This window comes from Colletotrichum lupini, chromosome 3, assembly GCF_023278565.1.
Source record: "Colletotrichum lupini chromosome 3, complete sequence".
Taxonomy (NCBI): Eukaryota; Fungi; Ascomycota; class Sordariomycetes; order Glomerellales; family Glomerellaceae; genus Colletotrichum; species Colletotrichum lupini.
The window spans coordinates 267,547-287,600 of NC_064676.1; the positions used below are offsets into that span (position 1 = coordinate 267,547).

The 20,054-nt window shown below is 44.9% G+C and overlaps 6 protein-coding genes across 6 annotated transcripts; 3 read left to right on the forward strand and 3 right to left on the reverse strand.

Annotated features, from left to right (window-relative positions):
- Positions 1-980: 980 nt before the first annotated feature.
- CLUP02_04799 (uncharacterized protein) lies at positions 981-1,836 on the reverse strand (the record flags this gene model as incomplete). Its single annotated transcript, XM_049283809.1, has 5 exons — positions 981-1,037; positions 1,095-1,198; positions 1,356-1,442; positions 1,487-1,716; positions 1,790-1,836. The coding sequence occupies 5 exons, from the start codon at positions 1,834-1,836 to the stop codon at positions 981-983; spliced, it is 525 nt and encodes a 174-aa protein (XP_049140952.1).
- A 172-nt stretch (positions 1,837-2,008) lies between these two features.
- On the forward strand, positions 2,009-3,869 carry CLUP02_04800 (uncharacterized protein; the record flags this gene model as incomplete). Its single annotated transcript, XM_049283810.1, has 4 exons — positions 2,009-2,056; positions 2,619-3,401; positions 3,466-3,618; positions 3,672-3,869. 4 exons carry the CDS (start codon positions 2,009-2,011, stop codon positions 3,867-3,869), a joined length of 1,182 nt encoding a protein of 393 aa, XP_049140953.1.
- Positions 3,870-9,459: 5,590 nt separating this feature from the next.
- CLUP02_04801 (uncharacterized protein) lies at positions 9,460-14,019 on the forward strand (the record flags this gene model as incomplete). The annotated part of the gene is made up of 4 exons (XM_049283811.1): positions 9,460-9,753; positions 9,806-11,335; positions 11,397-12,206; positions 12,274-14,019. The coding sequence occupies 4 exons, from the start codon at positions 9,460-9,462 to the stop codon at positions 14,017-14,019; spliced, it is 4,380 nt and encodes a 1,459-aa protein (XP_049140954.1).
- A 577-nt stretch (positions 14,020-14,596) lies between these two features.
- CLUP02_04802 (arabinogalactan endo-1,4-beta-galactosidase) lies at positions 14,597-15,716 on the forward strand (the record flags this gene model as incomplete). The annotated part of the gene is made up of 2 exons (XM_049283812.1): positions 14,597-14,642; positions 14,713-15,716. The coding sequence occupies 2 exons, from the start codon at positions 14,597-14,599 to the stop codon at positions 15,714-15,716; spliced, it is 1,050 nt and encodes a 349-aa protein (XP_049140955.1).
- Positions 15,717-16,191: 475 nt separating this feature from the next.
- On the reverse strand, positions 16,192-17,419 carry CLUP02_04803 (LysM domain-containing protein; the record flags this gene model as incomplete). Its single annotated transcript, XM_049283813.1, has 2 exons — positions 16,192-17,100; positions 17,219-17,419. 2 exons carry the CDS (start codon positions 17,417-17,419, stop codon positions 16,192-16,194), a joined length of 1,110 nt encoding a protein of 369 aa, XP_049140956.1.
- Positions 17,420-18,414: 995 nt separating this feature from the next.
- On the reverse strand, positions 18,415-19,994 carry CLUP02_04804 (uncharacterized protein; the record flags this gene model as incomplete). Its single annotated transcript, XM_049283814.1, has 4 exons — positions 18,415-19,023; positions 19,097-19,266; positions 19,309-19,467; positions 19,544-19,994. 4 exons carry the CDS (start codon positions 19,992-19,994, stop codon positions 18,415-18,417), a joined length of 1,389 nt encoding a protein of 462 aa, XP_049140957.1.
- Positions 19,995-20,054: the final 60 nt, after the last annotated feature.

The window sequence follows — 20,054 nt, forward strand, 5'->3', positions numbered from 1 at the left end:
GACTTTTAAATCCCCTCCTCTTTTATTAAACCGTCCCTTATATTATATTCTTAAATAATACTTAGAGAGTAATTAAAAGGGCTACGAAGAAATTATTTAAATTATAAATTTAAAGTCGTATTTATAAGATCTTTATAATAATAGACCTTTTTATATATTATAAATTTCTTAGCTTTATAACTCCTATATAGTTTCTTATCATATTTATTAAAAATATTTATATTTAAAGATCTCTTTTTTTAATTATATAATACTTTTTTATATTATATTAACGAGCTCGTCCGTTATACTAATTAATTAAATAAGTAGTTATTTTATAAGTATTTCTTTTTACTAATTTAACTAGTTAATTTTTAATTACGGGCCGGTTATAAAAAAGTTATTTAATAAAAAAGCTACTTAAGGCGATAGTAAAAGGCTAATTACTTAAGTAATCCTATCAATTAACGTAGTTTAATATAATAAACGTCGACCTCTTATAAATAATAAAGGGCTACGATTACTTAATTCCGTATAGTATTTAAAAATCGCCCCTTTTTATTTATTTTTATAAAGTTAATTAGTATAAATCTCCTATCCCGTATAATATTAAAAGGTTATCTTTTTTATATAATAAGATATTTTATTAATTTATAATAATAAAATTTAATTATTAATTAGTATTAATATCCTTATTATAAAATATTTAGTTCGAACTATAGTTAATAAAGAGATTAATTAAATTATATAAATATTTATATAATAAGTATAAAAAGGAGGTTCTAACTATAGGTTAGGCTAGTTATAATAATCCTAAATAGGGCCCCTAATTAGCCCCTGTGTAGTCGGCTATATGCCGCGGTCGAATTAGACTTCTAATTCGATATAATCTATTCTACCTTTATCTCCTCCTACTTGCATGACCCTTTATCTTAACTTTTACTACTGCGATTTCAGCCTATATTATAGTTATTATTTGGAACATCTCAAACGATTCATTGTTAACTCACGGAACTCAATAACCTCGAGGTCTGGAAGTACCATTGGTTATCAACATACTATGTGTTTGTTAGTATATTATGAAAGGAAGGCATGCGAAGGTTGAGAGAACTAACCCCATGGATTGCAAAGTTGCCGTCTCCAACAATTTGCGCCAGAGCTTTGTTCAAACGGCTCTGACTACCATACTGTATAGGCAAAGTTTGAGTGCACATACTGCCTACAAAACATTGACCTCAGACGAGGCGTTTTGATCTCAAAGTGGAAAAGCCACTGGGACTGGACATAACAGACCTAACTACGTGGACTGACAATACGCGTGATCCTCTCACTATTAAATAAGTACATATGCGAACCTCAAGAGGCTGAAAACTTACCGAACGATATTTTTGCCAGTGAAGCATGGGTGATAATCACGCTACTGTTCAAGGCGAACCTCCCAGCCAGGATGTGCCCACCGATGCCTAAGTTGCATGCATGCACTCAGTGCATATGCAGACCCACGCACAGCCCCGAATGTAGGCATGATGTTCCATTCTACCACGTTGGGCGTTCTGCTTGGCTGATTTGGTATCAAGAAAGAGCTGCACAACGGTGGCAGCCATTTTCCCAAATCCAAACCAGAACGGCCCGCACTTCTCGGGAGATGGGGAACGAGCCTGCCGACGCACACCGTTCCTCGCCAACCGGAGCATCCCGACAATGCTCAACGCGAGGCGCCTTTCGAGCGGGGTAAACCTTTGGAAATTTTGCCGGATTATTGAAACCAGATCATGCTGACGGTGAACTTAGCTCTTCCCGAGGTAGGTACTCAGACTTGGCCTGATGGGATGTAGTCCGGGGAATCTTACTGCTCATCTCAGGGTTCGAGGTTAAAACTGATCTCTGTGACCTAATTACCTCACATGCACCTTCTACTTGATGTCTCTCGTGATCTCAACCATCAGTCTATTTCTCATGAACTACCCGAAAGCTCGCTTAAGTTTGATTCAATACTTGAAGCTTCGTCCGACCCAACTTACCAGTCGCCATGTCATGGCTATGCCGTGATCCGAAAATATTCGAGGAAGATCTTGAGGTGCTTGACTTTGAACCGACAGAAAGTCAGCTGATCTCAACCGAACGACAAGATAATGTGGGATGAATTCTCCATGAGCCGACTTTTGATGAGCAAATAGTTCACGTTCTGACATCAAGAAGGCTCTTGACCATGCAGAGTCCTGGACAATGAAGACGTGTGCACACTGGAAACAATGGTTAGAGACGGTAAAACTTCCCGATCATATTCTCACTGCCTTACGGTAGCCAGACAGAACTAATATCGTTGATTTATAGGATCGGTCGGGGCGACGGTTCCCCGAATCTAGCAGACTGAATCTAATATTAGGGGGTCGGGCGGAATTTCCTTGGGAACATGATCCGTCCGCTCTTTCGACACTACCCTGGTCATACCAAATCTTTTCAAAGGTTCAGCGACGCTTCCTCGTGCACAGTGGTATCGTGAGGACGATCAATCGTAACACGAGCTGCATGTTTTCTCAGATGAATTTTGGATGGAACTTGAATGATTCCAAGCAGAAATCGCTCGGTACGTGCCAATCTGAACGATGAGATAGCCGGTATTAGGTAACTCACCAAAGATAGTATACCTCTGCAGGACGACAGCATCGTGGCCAGGAGACATGGCTTTATCCGTGACTTTTATGCCCAGCACTTTGACTACGAATGCTGTCTTGTTCGGATGTGATCTCAAGAAGCCAGACATGTACGACGATCGCATGACCTTGGCCGATATTATCACTAGTCGACTAAGAAACTCAGATACCCCGGTGTTTCATCCAATGATGTTACCGACCATCTTTGCAGATGTCGAACGAGACAGACAAATCGAGCTCGTCCGAGAAAAGCTGGAGCAACTAGGACGACGGATCGATCGCATTACCTTCATGAAGCCCGCTGTGAAAACTTCAGCGAGCGTCCGTAATGAGATGGAAACACTCAATGATGATGAGAAAGCCATGTCCAGTCCATTCGGTGCCCATCACCTTCAGCAGGGCATGTCAACTTCGTCTGGTTCAACCACCCTCACTGAGGATAAGGGTCTCGTTTCACCTTGTACTTTTCCAGACGAAGAAAGTCTTCCGACCGCCAAGCTCTGGCAGCAAATAAGTCGTCTCAGAGTTGGCCTGAGCAATTGGAGAAGACAGCTACTCAAAATGATTTCTCACGTCGAAGATCTCAACCGTGTCGAGTTTGCACCTCGTGGTCCTTTCAACAGCACATACAGAGAAGAGCAAAGACTACAGTTCTTTCTCACAGGAGAGCGAATCAGAAACAGGCTGCAAGAGCTAGTTGATGAGTATGATGAATACATCAGAGAATGTTCACACATAATGGATGGGTTCAGCTTGGCAACTCAGCTTGTAAGTTGATCACAGTCTGTAGTTCTTCACTGCGACGGACTATTCGCTCATCTCTTTCGAGTAGGAAATCAGCCAAATTGGTCGTAGCGATGCGAAGACGAACCAAGAGATATCGCGAGTCAACCTAGATGTTGCCAAAATGACCCGACGGGACGGCAGCATCATGAAATCAATCGCGGTGCTAGGGATGATCTTCCTACCTGCTTCTTTCGCAACGGTGCGTGATTCGATTTCCCAAATGAATATGAATGTCGGGTTGATCTCTGTCAGGCATTTTTCTCTATGGACTTCTTCGACCTTCCCAAGCAAGGAAAAGGTGGAATACTGTCAAGTCTTTTTTGGATTTACGTACTCGCCGCGGTTTTGTTGACATTGGGCACGATGGCTATATTCTATTTCTGCATCTTGAAGAAGAGGGACAAAGAGGTTGAAAGCGACAGGAGCTCAACAGCAGTATCGTTGGTCTGAGGTGTTGTCTTCAGCCTTAGTCTCGAATGTGTCGACAATTACATAAGAGCGGCTTCAAATTCCTCATCGAGTGACCAAGCTAGAACGCAGTGGGCAAGTAAGCTGACATCAGATCAACCCATTGAGTAGCTCTGGACCTTTTCCCAACAACTCATGTGACACAGTAATCAGACACTCGTTAGTGCAGAAGGAAATGATTCGACGCATATAGCGGCTATTCGGTAGCTTTGTACCCATGTCGGTTCAGCCGCAATTTGATGTGGTAGCTCGTACTCGACTGAAAACCCTTGTATGGTAAAGTAATCACCCTACGGCAGACTGCAAGAGGCACTCCGCCAAAACACTTTTTTCATGTGTCAAAGCAGAAATCGTATTTTACGGTCACCCCACTACCCAGGATAGGGTCTAGACTAGTGTAGTAACCTATAAATAGGAGTTATAGAGATTTACGGCTTAAGAAATACTTTAATTTTATAATATATTAGACCGTACGGCAGTATATAAAATCGCGCAATATCGTACCCCGATATAAAAGTTTTTCTTCTCTTTATAACTTTATTATAAAAGTAACTACTGCTTTTTGCCCTCTTATAGGTAAAAATCACTCTTTACGTAAGTTATTAAACTAATAGCTCGCTTATAGACATTATAGTATAGATCTATAATAACTTCTAGTCTCTATATAAAACGTTACTAAACTAATCGACTTTATAATACCTCCTCGTAAAGCTATTCCGAAACGACCGATCGATAATAATACTCGTATAAGCTCTGCCCTTTTTATATAATAAGAACGTATAAACGTACAAGCCTTAATATTAATAAAATCTCTTTTTATAGGCTTAAAGGAGCGGGAACGAAGTGTTTAGTAAACGAAAAAGGAGCTAAAGTAATCGCTAATAATTAATATCTCTATTATATTATATAACGTATCCTTTTTTAAGAACGAACTTAATAGTTTCTAAATAACGACTTATACTAACGTCTAAGTTATTAAGAAGTTTATTAAGAAAGTTTAGTTTAATTACTTCTCGACGTTTACTTTATATTAAGATATAATACGATCTATTATTTAATATTTTATAATAAACTAATAAATTCTTTTAATAGAGTAGATAGTATTTCTAATTAATATAAAAAATCCTTGCGATATCTTAGAGTACTATAAAGTAGCGTACGAAGCTATAAGTTTAGAGAGATTCCTCTCTAAAGCTACGATCTTATATAAAAAAGATAATTACTAACTTTCTATTATTTCTTAAACTAGAATTAAGTCGCTAGTTATTAAACCTTAGCTAGTAAAGAAGGGAAAAGGTTATATAAAGCTAATTATAACTAAAACTTTAGGCAAAATAACGTATAGAAATGTTCCGAAAACACGGCTTTTAATAAGTATTAGTATTAAACTAATAATAAAGATTAAGGAGGAATTATTAGTTAAGTAAAAAAAGAAGATCGTTAAGAAGGAGGTAAAGGCTAAAAAAAAGGTTAAAAACGATAAAAACGATAAGAAAGACGAGATTATAGTAGTTCAATAAGAAAATAAAGTTCACGATAGTAAATAACCTAGTACATTACAAGGATAGAAACGAGCATTCTCGTTAGTAAATAGTTTAGAGTAAACTATAATTATATTTATAATTCCTCTTCGTCCTTAGTATCGCTCGTAATTACGAAGCTATCCAATGCTCTAAGATCAATTCTAAAGTCTTCTAATCTCTACTTAACCTATATAATACTACCCTATAGTTTACTAAGTAAAATAACTTCTAGTTAGAGCTTATTACGTATATATTACTTTAAACGAATACGAAGATATTAATACGCTTTAAAATAAGGATAATTAGCCTCGCTAAACTTCGTACTTTTAGCTAATATAGTTAAGGAGCCCTTAATAATTAAGGTACAAATCTATAAGGTAGCTTAAGGAAAATATGCGTCTAGATTATTACTATTCTAAATAGCGTTTAATAGTTATTGAACTTAGTCTTAGTTAATCGGCTATATAAAGTCTTATACGGTTCGTAACATAAGTTAATAGTATAGTTACTATAGCTAACTAGAAATAACGTGAGGGCGACCTTTTTAACGACGAATTCGATAAGAGTTCCAAATTTATACGAAGTTAATAAAATCAGAACGAATCAGTAGTATATACGTAAATAGAAGTACAATCTAGTTAGAGAGTATATTTATATAGAATAGCCCTTAGAACTTAAGTAGTTAGAAGTATTCCTATAAACGTAAGTATACTTATATATACTAAGATATATATTACTTACCCGCTAATATACTAATCTATTTTAATAAAGACGATTCTACTAACTCTTAATCTTAACGTTATGGATACTTTTGCTAAAGATCTAGTAATTACGGAATATAATTAGACTTTTTGCTATTAAACGGTGTTATAAAAAGTAGTAATAAACACTAGACGTAAGAACGGTTTCTTTCCCTCGGTCTAAACGAACTCGTAATAACGTAAATCCCCGTTATTAAATAACGGTAAGATATTATATAAGTATATTCCGGGACGTATAGGTAAAAACCCCTATATAAAACTATATAATAAACTGCGAATAAGTATTAATACTAATATAGATCTTAAATCTAAATGGTAGAAGCTTATCTTACGTATCTAAAGACTAAATATAATTTAGTCTAGGAGTCGTAAACCCTTTATAACGGTACCTTATTTTACTTAACCGATCTTAAACTTATTATAGAAAGGTTTTGCGATATATAAGGTATAGTTTATCTCGGCTAATAATATAAGCTTATTAGCGAACCTATATATAAAAATACTCTTTACTGTACCCTTTAGTACGGCGAGTAACCTCTAGTATACTAAAAAAGAACTCTTCTAATCGTTATCGTATAATTACGAGCTATTTTAGTATTTATTATTACTAAAGCTAATTCTATCGACGAAGTATTAATAATCCTATAGCCGTAATTATAAATCCTTTAGACTAGAGTTAAAAAAGGATATCTTTATCGTTTAAGCATTATTAAAAGAATAATTCTTAAATACGAATCAATAGATCCTTAGAAAAAACCGTACGCTCTTCTCGTTATAAGTCCTATTTCGTAAGTTAACGTTCGAAAGTTCGCTTTATAATTCTAGTACTAGAAACTATAAAAATATATATAATAATTATATTATAGGTCTAATTACTCTCTAACTTTATAATAATTATCGTTCGATATAGTAAAAAATTAATACGCGGTCGTACTATTCTAAGAAAGTAGTAATATATAAAATAAGAAACTAAGAAAGAAATTTTAAGTAAGGGGTAAATATTTATATATAATTATAACGATATATAGGGGTATCCTTTTGTTTATAAGGTCTTATAAGTATATATATAGAAATATAGACGCTTACGGGGATCTATAACGCTAAAAAGGATAGAAAAGTATATAACGATAATATACGATAAATAAAAGTTCTATAATTTTACTAAAAACGTTAAACTTTAGGGAGAGCCTTTATACGGTTAGTTACGGCCTCTTACGGGCTAAACTAAGCGCGTATACTCTAGCTTATAGCTAGTAAGTACCTTACGACTCCGTAAGGGCCTTATTACCCGGGTATTAAGCCTAATTATACTATATCCTAATATATACCTATATAAACTCCTATACTATGCCGTATAAAAATATTAAATTAATTACTCCTTACTTAGAGTCTATATAAGTTAATAACGCTCCTTATAATCCTATATACTATTATATATACCCTCTTTATTATCTTTAGCCTACTTAGCTACCTATTTAAGAGCTTCTACTATCGTACGGAGGTATATAGCGGGGATAGTACCTAAAGACTTAAATAGAGCGCCGATACGGACTTTATTATAGCCCTTATAGTTACGACCGCGCTTAACGACCTTAGTAAGCGTATTACGAGCTAGTACGAACCGTTAATAAACTATAAATAGATATAAAGTAGTATAGGGTAACGTACGAGTAATAACGGGAGGCGTAACGAGCATATACTTATATATAGTAAATATATAGTTATAACTAGAGCAGCCCTTACTTATAAAAATAATATAATTAGCGAAAATACCTTTACTAGCTTTATAACGGGCGCACGACTCGGCACTAGTCTTAGCGTTACCGTATATAGTCGTTTAAATAGTATTAGTAGCCTAAGTACGAGTTATAGTAATATCCGGGGGCATATAACGGCCATTCTTAGTAATCTTAGGGTTAAGCTTAATCTAACGCTAGGGCTAGATTATATAGGTTAGTATAATAATATTAAATAGTATAGGGTAGTATATACTAACTTATATAATACTAAGGTTATAGATCTAGTAGAAAGTCTTTAAAAAGGAAGACAAAGAGCCTATAAATAACGTAAGAATCCGTATAATAAAAAAGCTGTTATATAGAAATATACGTATTAGTAAAGAAGTAAGAGGTTATTTTATAAGATATAAGGTCGTTAGGGTACTACGTAGGTTAGTATACGGGGACCGTCGGGAGCTATATACCCTTAATACGGGCCGAAACGCTATATTAAGCGCTTATTATAAGTATTATACGGCATACGCGATTATTAAGAAAGGGAGTGTCCTATACGAAATTATTAGTATATATACGTAAATAGTTAATACTAAAGAAAAAAGTAAATAAAAAGAATTGAATTATAAATAGGTATATACGCGTAATTATACTTATAATTGCGCGTATATTAGCCTAAGAAGAAGCATAATTACTAATTAATAAAAATTGCACTAGTAATTGCGCATAAAATTGCCTAATTATACCTAATTAATATTTCTAATTAGTAAATCGCGAATATTGCACTTATAATTACGTATATAATTAGGTAATAATAATAAAAGTAAAGTAGAAAAGGGTATAAAGTATAATAAGGCGAAATACAATCGCTAATAAGTAACTATAAGGGCGTAAGCGGATTACTTACCTTACTTAAGGAATATTAGGTTAGTTAAGAAGAAAGGGAAATTGATTAGTAGTGGAAATTGGTAGGGAGGATATGCCCCCTAGCTGCCCCACTTTTGCTGGGCGGCATAACTGCCCTTACGTAACTACTGCTGCCTATAGTCATAAGCAATTCCTTGTAATAATATACGGGATTTATTATAATATTTATTTATACGTACGAGAAAGTCGCGCTATTAATGCTTAAAATTTACGGTGGCCGTAGGTCTATTGGAAAGAACGGTTTTGGCGGAGTGCCTCTTGCAGTCTGCCGTACACCCCACCATTAGCTGCGAAGACGAGGCAAATGGTGCTGCCTGTAACGTCGGATCAGGCTGCAGGATCGCTAGCGAGAATTGTTGCTGAGTTCTCCGCCCACGCGCTCATAACATCTGCCCGACCGCAATATTGTTTACATAAGTACTGAAGTACTATAGTAATCAGAATTGGCACGGATATTTTGTCTTCTTGACTCGTTTTGGAGGTATTCACGCCAGCATCAACAGTCGTGTAAGCACCAGTGCTTTCGGAGACACCGCCAGAGTAAAGCTATCTGGCGGGGCAAGTTTCTTCATTCATCGCTGCTTCATTATCTTCTTCTCAAGTATTGTCTTCAAAGAGTCGCGCCACGATGAGGGAACAAGAAGCATCAGATTCGTCGGGCAAGAAAATCGCCAATGGAGACAGGTCCATGGATGAGATCTGGGCAGCCGCAGCCGAGCATTTCCGGGAAATATGCGGCGAGTCGCTTAACAAGGGCGAGCTGAAGAGCTTCGAAGACGTGCAGAAGCAGATTGAGAACAGCGGCAAAGTCAATACGAGCCCGAGTCCGGAAGACAGCTGGGAAACAGCTAAGAGTGTCGGCCTAAGTTCTCTCAAGTACCTCAAAATGCTCGTGGGAGCTGCCTCACAGGCCTCTTCATTTGTGAGTCTCAGCGAGTTTCATTTTTGCCCGACTTGACCGCTGATGCAACCAGATCCCGATCCCGGCCGTGGCAAGCAATATCACAGCCAGTGCGCTCTCATTCGTGTTCGACATCCCTCAGGCTATCAAAGGCTACAACGATGCCGTCGATCAAGTCTTTAGCGAAGTGTCGTCGGCGCTGTCTCAGTTCCAGATCTATCAGTCCATGGACAGCGTCGATCGCTTGCTGATCAACCAGATCAATCTGGTTCTGATACGCTTTGTTGAGGTTTGCGCTCATGTCGTCAAGCATCGCCAGGGCCGCAGACGTGACCGAGTCTTCCAACGGGTCAAGTCCATTTTCGACAGCGATACAGACTTGGCTAGTGCCATGGCAGCATTTAAAGGGGCTCTGCAGGGACAGCGCGATGTTGAAGGAACTGTCACGCTTGCGGTGGTTGTAGAAACGCAAAGGGCTGCGCAAGAGACCCACAAGGGCGTCCAGTCTCTGACAGACGACGCTGATCGCACGAAGACACTGACCAAGATTCGCGATAATCTTGGCGTGCCGTCAACTGTCCGGCTCGACACCAACACCACGCAGACAGTTACCACAATCTCGGACAAATGTTTCAACGGCACAGGTTCGTGGATCTGGACTCATGAAGCGTACACCTCATGGACAGCATCAAACGATAAAGATGTATTGGTTGTGTCCGGTCCTGAATCATCCGGAAAGACATCTGTCACTGCTCTCATCACCAAACGCCTCGAAGAGCAAAAGGGCCGCATCTATGTTGCCCACTACTTCTTCCCAGTCAGCACGAAGAAGTCCGAAAATGACAAAAACCCCGTACAGACAGCGCTGAAGTACATGGCTTTCCAAATTGCTCGCGTCGATGCCACGGTACGAAAAGCCTTGAACAAGGCGTGTGACGCTGGGCCTGCCGCATTCCGTCGCTCATCGAGCACCGAGAACTTGGAGAAGCTGTGGTCAGACCTCAAAATTGGAGCACCTGGATCAGGAGCTACATACTACCTGGTGTTCGATGGAATTGAGAATCTTCATCAAGATCAGTTGAAGATGCTCCTTGAGTTTATCTTCGGTTCTCGGTCGAAAGAGAAGCCGGCTCGGCGAGTGCGCATCTTGGTGAGCGGCACAGACGCCAAGCTGAAGACTGCGTACCAACCAAACTTCGACGATGCGTTGAAAATTCAAATGGAGAAGGAGAACGAGCAGGATATGCGGCTCGTCATCATTGAGTCTTTGAACAAGCAGGGTGTGCTTCCAAACGCCGGGACCAATTCGCAACAGCAAAAGGCTAGAGACAAGATTCTTGAGAAGCTTCCACAGAATGTGAACGGAAGATACTCGACATTCCAGCCTCAGCTAGACGGAGTCATACGTCTCCTGAGCACACGTATGGCTACTGTTGAAGAGTTAGACCGTATGCTTGATCAGTCAATGAGCAGTTTCGAGGCGGCGATCAACGATCTCCAGCGGTCATTGACAGCTGATGAAATCATCGAGCTAAACGAAATGCTTAAATGGGCCTTGTACAGCCACTACTATCTTACCTTGGAACAACTTGAGTCCGCCATGGTAAGCACCCTAAGGTATGCTCTTGGCTAGTATGCAGAAACTGACATCAGGCGTAATAAAGAGGCTATTTTCAGGCATAGAATCTCTCACGTCTCTCGAGTACGTTATCAAGAATAAGTACTCCGCTGTCTTGATGATCGAAGATGGTAGTGTCTTCCCTCAAGACGGTGTTGTAGAGTATTTGCAGAAGCAGAGAGAACTTTCGAACCGCTCGGCCAACTCCAAAGACCGCCCTACGATCAGCATGACCATCACTATCAACAATGTCGATCAAGAGCTTTGTGGGCACTTTCTCTGGGATCTTGCAGATATGGCGATCCGGGACAAGTTCAAATTTGATTTCAACAACTCAAACGCTCTGCACAACAGCAGTCAGCGTATTATTTCAGTGGACGAGTTTGAGGCTAACCAGACGATTGTGACTCGGGCATTCAACTACCTGAAAGGCAATCCCCAGGAGGAGACGAAAACCATTGGAGAGTACCTCGTCTGTTGGCTTCCCTACCACCTGGGCCAACTTCGACTACTCGAAGACGAGGGCAAGGGAGAATTGACAACAAACGAAAGGGCCGAGATGGGAAGTAATCTGTATAACCTTTTCAAAGACGACGCGGTCTTCAAACGGCATCGAGCATCTCTCGGAGAGGTTTATTGGTGGGCAGACGAGATGACAGACGTTCAGAAGTGGTTAACCGATCCAACAGTCGTTCGGAAGCTCGATAAGCCATGGCGTGCCAAGATGGAGCGTGCACGATACCCCGCAAGAGGATATCTCAAAGAGTTCGTTCATATGGTGGTACGAGGGTTCCTAAGAGAAAGGAGCTGGAATGTACCAAGCGCTTGCCGGTGGCTGAAGGAGTTCATGGCCGCGGTAAGTCTGCCTGGGAAATGTGGCATGAAGCCTTTGAGCATGGGATACTGACAGGAGTATTGAACAGGACAAGGACAAGATTGAGAAGCTTCCAGATGTCCCAGACCCCGATGGAGATGACGCGAATCAAGAGGGCTCATCATCTCCATCTTCATCCGCTGGCTCTAGCGACGAGATCGACTGGGACGTTGCCAGCAAATGGTGCCAAGATATCCTCGGACTGTCAGACGCAGACCTTGATTCACTTTGGTATGAAAGACTCGCTGAGGCATCCTCTTGGGTGGGGAACAATCCCGATCAAGCTCTATCGCTTTATCAGAAAGCCGCTCAACTTGAAAACCCAAGCTGGCGGTGTTACCACGGCCTAGGCATGACCTACTATAATCGGGAGCAGTTGGAGCAGGCCATCGAACAAGTCGAGCTTGCTCTGAAGGAAGCCGAATCGGAGAAGACTACGCCAAAGCCAGATTCAAAGGAGATCGTCGGCTTGCACTTATTGCTGGGCAGGTACAACTATGAGACGCAGAAGATGGCCACTGCGGCAAAGCACTACTTGGTGGCGTCTCAAAGCGATGACACTGAACAGGCAATCGCCGGACAACTGGGACTTCTGAAGGCAAAACTCATGTCCCCAGATGTAACCGAGGCTGCACAATTGCTGAAGACCATGATTGCTGCAGAAGGCGGTGAAAGTAGGATGATTGAAATCCTGAAGAAGATAGCGAGGGACTTTGAACACGACGCTCTCGCTTCAAGCATGTTCAAAACCACGAAAAGCGATCCAGAGCTTCTAAAGAAGATGGTCGACACGATGTACGCCGCCACGCAGAAGTCCACCACGCAAGAAGAACGCCATGCCGAGTCTTCTAATTTAGATGCGCAATACGAGGAAGAAGAAGCCCGAGGAGTGCTCCTCTTCGACCTTGGCCTCGCCGCGTATAAGTTCGGAATCACACTGGATGAAAAAGAGCCCGTGAGCGAAGCCCTACGTCTTTGGACTGAGAGTCGAGACCAACTCGCCAACGTGGGTGGCCGCAACGCCTACGTTGCGCGGTCTAACGCCACCTCGGCTCTTGCGAACCATTATTTCTCGAACCAAGGAAAGGGAAAAGACGAAGAAAACCTCGAAGCATTGGCCAAACTCGTCCAAGAGGAATCAAATAATTTCGACGACTCTTTAACGGCACTCCTAGCCGCACTCCATGCGTTACGTGGAGAGAAGGATAAGGCCAGATCGGTGCTCAGGCCTCGGGTAGTACAGGCTCTTCAGATACTTTCTGACGAGATGCCCGATAATGATAACTATGGCTTCTTCCTCCTCCAGCAAGTGTTGAAGAGCTATCAACAAGAAGACTTCAAGGGCGTGTTCATCGCCCATTCCTTGCGGGGCCAGCCAGATCTTGTGACGGGCGGTCTGAACTTTATAGCCGAGGATATCAAGGATGAAGTTACAGACAAAGAAAAGGTTCTCGAAGTTCTTACGGTACTAGCGAAGGGAACTACCCAGCTCGTGAGAACTCAAGTGCCAGATAGTGCGTCACAACTAGAGCGCATCCAGGCCGCCAAAGCACACATTGACTCACTTGCCCTCGCAAGTCAATCGAACCTCGCCTCCGAAGGTGACACAAGTCATCAAGACAAGCCAACGATTCCAGACAATACTGGTTCTCCAACTAATGTTGCACATCGCCTACTCCAGTCGCGCATCTCGGACTTGCTGAAGCAGCACACACCTACGGTTGAAGTTGAGACGCAGTGGTTCTGTGATGGTTATACCTCAAGCTTCAGTGAGGGAAACTCGGCCTCCAACTAAAGGTTCTTGATTGTTCAGGTATGCTTTATGCATCAATCATCCGTCCCATGGTTGTTGCTAATCGTTCACCCGAAGTTCGATATCCACAACATCTCAAAGATAAGCGGCCCTTGCTTACTTCAAACAAACGGCTGTGCGTCTAGCAAAGTTCTAAGCCCATTAACGTTAAACAGACCCCACCAACACTGGCTCCAATCGTACGAATTGCGTCAACCCAATAAATGAACCGTCCCTGAAATTTGACAGGCGCCGCATCTGCCGTGCCGATGTGCGCTCGCGTCCGGGATCCCTTCGGGTTGCCCCCAGTTCAGCCCCTTTCATCGGGCTGGACCATCAGATGACACATTGACAGCTACCGCCAACAACGCTGCTGCTCCCTGTCAAAATCGTTGATCCGCAACTAGGCTAGCCATGCCGAGGCGCTGTTGAAATGAACCAAGCAATTACATGTCGGAGTAGGATCGAAAGGGGACGGCATGCCGCTGTGGAATAGTCGCTGGCTCAAAAACAAAACGATCGGCCCAGCCGCCAATCTTCGATGCATCTGTAACTTGTCGGTCGTTACCAAATCGAAACCATGATGAAAGCTCTCTTCCTCACGGCATTGGCTGCTGGCTCAGCTGGTAGGTTGCTCTGTTGAACCCCCCCTTGCATCTACGAATACGACCCCTAACCAACAATCCGTTCCCGCAGCCGCGGCGAACCTCAAGTACCATGGAATCGACTGGTCATCCACCATCGTGGAGGAGCGTGACAAGGGCGTCACCTACAAGAACGCCCAAGGCGTCGCGAAACCCCTGGAGGAGATCCTCGTCGACGCCGGCGTGAACATGGTCCGCCAGCGAGTCTGGACCGTCGAAGGCGACTACGGCATCTCGTACAACCTCGAGCTCGCCAAGAGGGCCAACGCATCGGGGCTCATGTTCGGCCTCAACCTGCACTACAGCGACGGCTTCACGAACCCGGGTCTCCAGGACATCCCGACCGGCTGGCCCACGGCCATTGACGCCCTCGAGGCCCAGGTCACCAACTACACCGCCGAGGTGTGCGCGGCGTTCGCCGCCGCCGGGCTCTACCCCGAGATGATCACCATCGGTAACGAGATTGACGGAGGTATCCTCTGGCCCACGGGAAAGTACGATCAGCCCGAGAACCTCGCCCGCCTGCTGCACGCTGGTTCGGCTGCCATTCGCGCCTCTGCCTTGGGTTCGACTACGAAGATTGTCACGCACCTTGCCCACGGCTACGACGCCGACCTGCAGGACTGGTACTACGACATGCTCGTCAAGACTGGCAAGTTCACCACTGCCGACTGGGACGTAATCGCGGTGTCCTTCTACCCCTTCTGGAGCTCGAAGGCGACATTCTCTGCCCTCGAGACAGCTCTCAGTGGCCTCGCGACGCAGTACAGCAAGGAGGTTCAGGTCGTCGAGACGAACTGGCCGACCAAGTGCACGTCGCCCGATTACACGTTCCCATCGGACCAGCTTAGCATCCCGCTGAGCACGGCAGGCCAGACTGAGTACATCACCATGGTTGCGGATACCCTCAAGAAGATTCCCTCTGCAACCGGTCTAAATTACTGGGAGGCTGCGTGGATTTCCAACGCCGTCCTGGGTTCCTCTTGCGAGAGCAACGTCATATTTGATGGTACTGGAAAGGCTTACGATAGTCTTGCTGTTTTTGGCACCATTTGAGATGGTCTTCTAGTGTTATTCCTTTTCGATAGAGAAATATCGCGTATTCATGTACATATTTCTCCGAGGTAATCCTGTTCATCAGGTAGAGATCAACTGCTTCAGTACATAAATTAGACTTGATCGCACTGTTGGATGCACTCTATCTCAGGTGGTTTACTGGAGGAATTCAGTGAGCATCAAATCTCACGTAATGATGGAGCTTGTAAGATGATTTCTCCCGGCACGACAAAGAACGTCCCGTAAAATTTCATTAACGACACGGAGCAGATCGAGACCCTGTTTGCTCCAAAAAAGTCAAATCATTGAATCTTATCTTCAGAATCATGTGATGCTTTATTGTATAGAAAGATGAATTATATAGTTTCCCCCTCCTTGACACGCCTGTGCAAAATAACTTCTCTAATCCGCCCAGAAAGTATGTACATAGAATAGAAATTACGACCCGGAAGGCCTAGGTAGCGCAGTTCGCTGTTTAAACACCAACGCAGACGTAGGTCTTGGCCCACATGTTTTGACAGGTCGCGCCCACGCCCGTGTTCCACTTGACGAAGTTGGCGAGAGTGATGCCGTTGTAGCTGATGATCTGATCGCACGTGTTGCCCTCGGACACATAGTGGAACTTCTTGCAGTTGGTCACCATTCCCGGCTGCGTAGGCTGGGGCGTAGTCACGCCGTTGCCGGGGGCCGTGGTGGTGACCGGAGGCTTCGTCGTGGTGGTCGGCGGTGTGGTGGCGCCCCCAATGACGCCGACGCACACGTTCACCTCGGCCCACATGCCGCTGCAGTCGGCGCCCACGCCCGTGTTCCACTTGGCGAAGTCGGCGAGGCTGATGCCGTTGTAGCTGAGGACCTGGCTGCAGGTGACGCCCTGGGCAATCCAGTGGAACTTGTTGCAGTTGGTCACCATGCCCGGTTGCGTCGGCTGCGGCGTCTGGATGCCGTTGCCCGGGGTGGTGGTGGTGGTAGTTACGGGTTTACTGGTGGTTGTTGGCGGCGTCGTGGGCGTGGTTCCGCCGATGACGCCGACGCAGACGTTGACTTCGGCCCACATGCCCGTACATTCGGCGCCGACGTTGGGGTTCCACTTGGCAAAGTCGGCGAGACTGATGTTCGCGTCGCTGAGGACCTTGCTGCAGGTGACCCCAGACGCGACAAAGTAGAACTTGTTGCAGTTGGACACCATGCCAGGCTGGATCGGTGTAGGAGTGGTCACGCCATTCCCGGGAGTCGTTGTGGTGGTGGAAGCTCTGGTGGTGGTTGTCAACGTCGTAGGAACACCGGGAGCGGTAGTGGAAGGGGGCGCGGGCGCCGCTCCCCAATTTTGCTCGATGCAGTACGAGTTGCCAGCGATGAAGGTACAGGAGGCAGACAGGATGGGGTTCTGGTGAGGATGAGTGTTAGCAATCGTCAAATAGCATTGATTTCCAGAAGTTCAACTTGGCTTGATCGACATAATTCTATCTCGAGACATGATGCTATATTGTAGGGAGTAGACTTACGTATGCAACAAGCTGAGCCTGAGTGATGCCGTACGTGGCAGTCACTCGCTCGCAGGTATCAGATGCGCCAGCGACAAACCACCAGGTGCAGTCCGTGATGGTGCCCGGGTCCGCGGTCGAGGGTGGTGGCTCGGCCCACTGAGCGACAGCGCCGAGGCACAGGAGCTGGGCAACAAGGCTTGACTGGAGCATGAACTTCATCTTGGAAACAGGAAGTCTGCTGTCTGGTACGAGTTTGCTCAGTCAAGTCTACTTGATCGTTAGGCTGATGACAAGGGGAAGCTCGATGGATGTAAGATAGACCATGATACGACATATAAATATACAACATCATGATAGTAAACTGATTCGGTTCGTCTTTTCAACCAAAAGTCCCCAAAGTCTGGACACCCATGCAAGACTCGATTCAGCGAACGTGACATGATTGCGGTCAATCCTGTGAGGCTCGTACCGCATAGAACTAAACGAACCCGACCAAGACTGCAATTTCCGACTCCTCTCCGGCCAAGGCACAATGCTGACTTCATCTCCGCAACGGCGTGAGATTTCTGTATCTAGCCAGTAAGCGTTGTATTAGGAGCCACAACTTCTAGACAGTTGGTCTATAGGATTCTTGCCTACATGCATATATTGGTGGCGACTCAGGGCAGCCGAGGGTCGTCCCGAGGCGAGTTCAGGCTGAAAAGATATTTTGTTCAATACGTTGCATTGCCAAGATAGACTATTTTGGTGGCCATGCGAGGGGTGCTTACGGTCGCATTAGGCTTCCTCTGCCAAGAGACAGGGATTCATGCACGTAACCGAGGGACCCATCGAACCTGATGAATCTTGGAGTCTCTGGAATGAAGGAAAATCAGACGTAACTAAGAGACTCTCAATGTATCAACTGATACGGGCCAGAAACGAGCGATAATGCTGCCGAATAGGGTACATTTCACACGCACCACGTGGGCTCGAATCAAGGTCTTTGAATATCTCATACCAGATTTAAGATCACGGAAAGCAGATTCTAACAGATTCAAGGCCAAGACATATTGATTACACAGATCTATGAATATGAAGCTAACGATTGACGTAAAATGTAAACAGAAACGGTGTTATGCGGGAGGACCACCTCTTTCCTGCCAAGTAGTAGAAAGTATAATAGCACCAAAGGCCAGAAGAAAGCTGCCCTAATCCGCCTCATGTGATCCAGTTCAGGCAGTCTGGTCAAAGTCTCTGACTGGGTGAAGACAGTACCAAAGCCCAACGCGCAAGTACTGCGAGCAGCTTTCGGCATTGCGCAAGGAGGGGTTAGCCTTCAGGAACAGGTTGATAGTCACAGCATTGCCGGCAATGATTGTCGAGCAAGTCGCACCCTCCTGGGCCTGGACGTATTGACCACATAGATCTGTGGTACCCTGAGCGACTGTGCCAGTGGTAGGCGGGTCAACCCTGGTGTCAGCGTAGCCATCGCCGGAACCACCGGGACCCCCGATGCCTCCGTTGCCCGTGTCGGTTCCGTTACCGGAACCAGGGCCACCGTCGGGAAGTCCGCCGGGCGCGCTGACACAGATTATGTTGCCCCAGTACGGAGGCGAGGTCTTGGAGGACCAGATGTTGGAGCACCGGTCGTTCAGGCCGCCGTTCCACTTGATGATGTTCTGCCATGTGGTCGCCTGGTCCACCCCGATGGCGACGCAGTCGTCTTTCTCCTTGGCCTCGTACGTGGTTTCGCAAGTCAGGGGGAGACAGAGCTCCAAGCCGGCCTGAGGAGCGTCGCAGTCTAGGAGACTTGGGTTGATGTAGTACAGACTTGCCGCAGACTGAAGTCGAAAGACTCGTTAGCATCATGCTGTCGCCCATCATCACTATTCCGTCTCGCCATGTTGCACTTACGATGGATTTTGCCTTTGCAATGCTGTTGCAAGTGTCGCCGTTTTGAACAGTGTATTTGACTCCCGTAACGCAGCTATCTGGCACAGTACCATTGGGGCTTATGACGGGTGGTTGGGGCTCTGTAGGTGTAGTAGCCCCTCCACAGTCTGTAACAGGGTCTTGGTAAGATGCTGGCAGAGAATCTCAGTCGTAAGTCGGGCTTGGGCACTTACTTTCGTTGATGTAAAGCAGCCTCTCGGCGTGCAAGCTATCGTAAGCGGAATAGGGAGACCGCTGCATGAGCCGGAGCTTCTCTCCGTAACAGAAGGAGCAAAGCTGATCCTTGGGCATATCAGCGAGGTCCTCGACGTCATCAAAGGCCTCGATCTTAGCTGCGTCATATTGTGTCAACACAAAGTCTGGTAGCGTATGGGAGGTTCTCAGAGGCCGTTTTGCCCTATCGCTCACCATTGCAGTATGCACCGTCGGTATCCTTTAAGCAAGTCTCGTTCCATCCAGAGGTGACGGAGTCGATGAGAGACAGCACCGGATATCCCTGGAACAGCTCAGGCGTGGAGGCGCAAGAGCCCGCGATGCGCCGACGAGCTGTGGACAAGGCAGTCGAACAAGTGGCAGAGCAGACCGTGTCCGTGAAGGCCTTATCTCCGGGCGTCCCGTGGTATACCTTCTCGCCGAGGTTGCGGACGTAGACATCGCAGTTGATCGTCTGGTAGAGTACCGTCTCGCAGGCGGAAGTGAGACCAAAGCCAGAGAGGGTGCCTTGAGCGGCGAGCTGGAAGCCAGTGGCAGTCTGTCTCTGCGCGAGGGACTGGGGGACACCTCTGGACTCAACGGCAACAGAGCTCAGACATAGGGCGAAGAGGGCGCTCGCGAGGCGACGTGTGTTTGAAAAAGACATGACGTCTCGCTGGTGCTGTAACGAGTGACTGTAGGTGAAGACTGGAGTGGATGAGAAAAG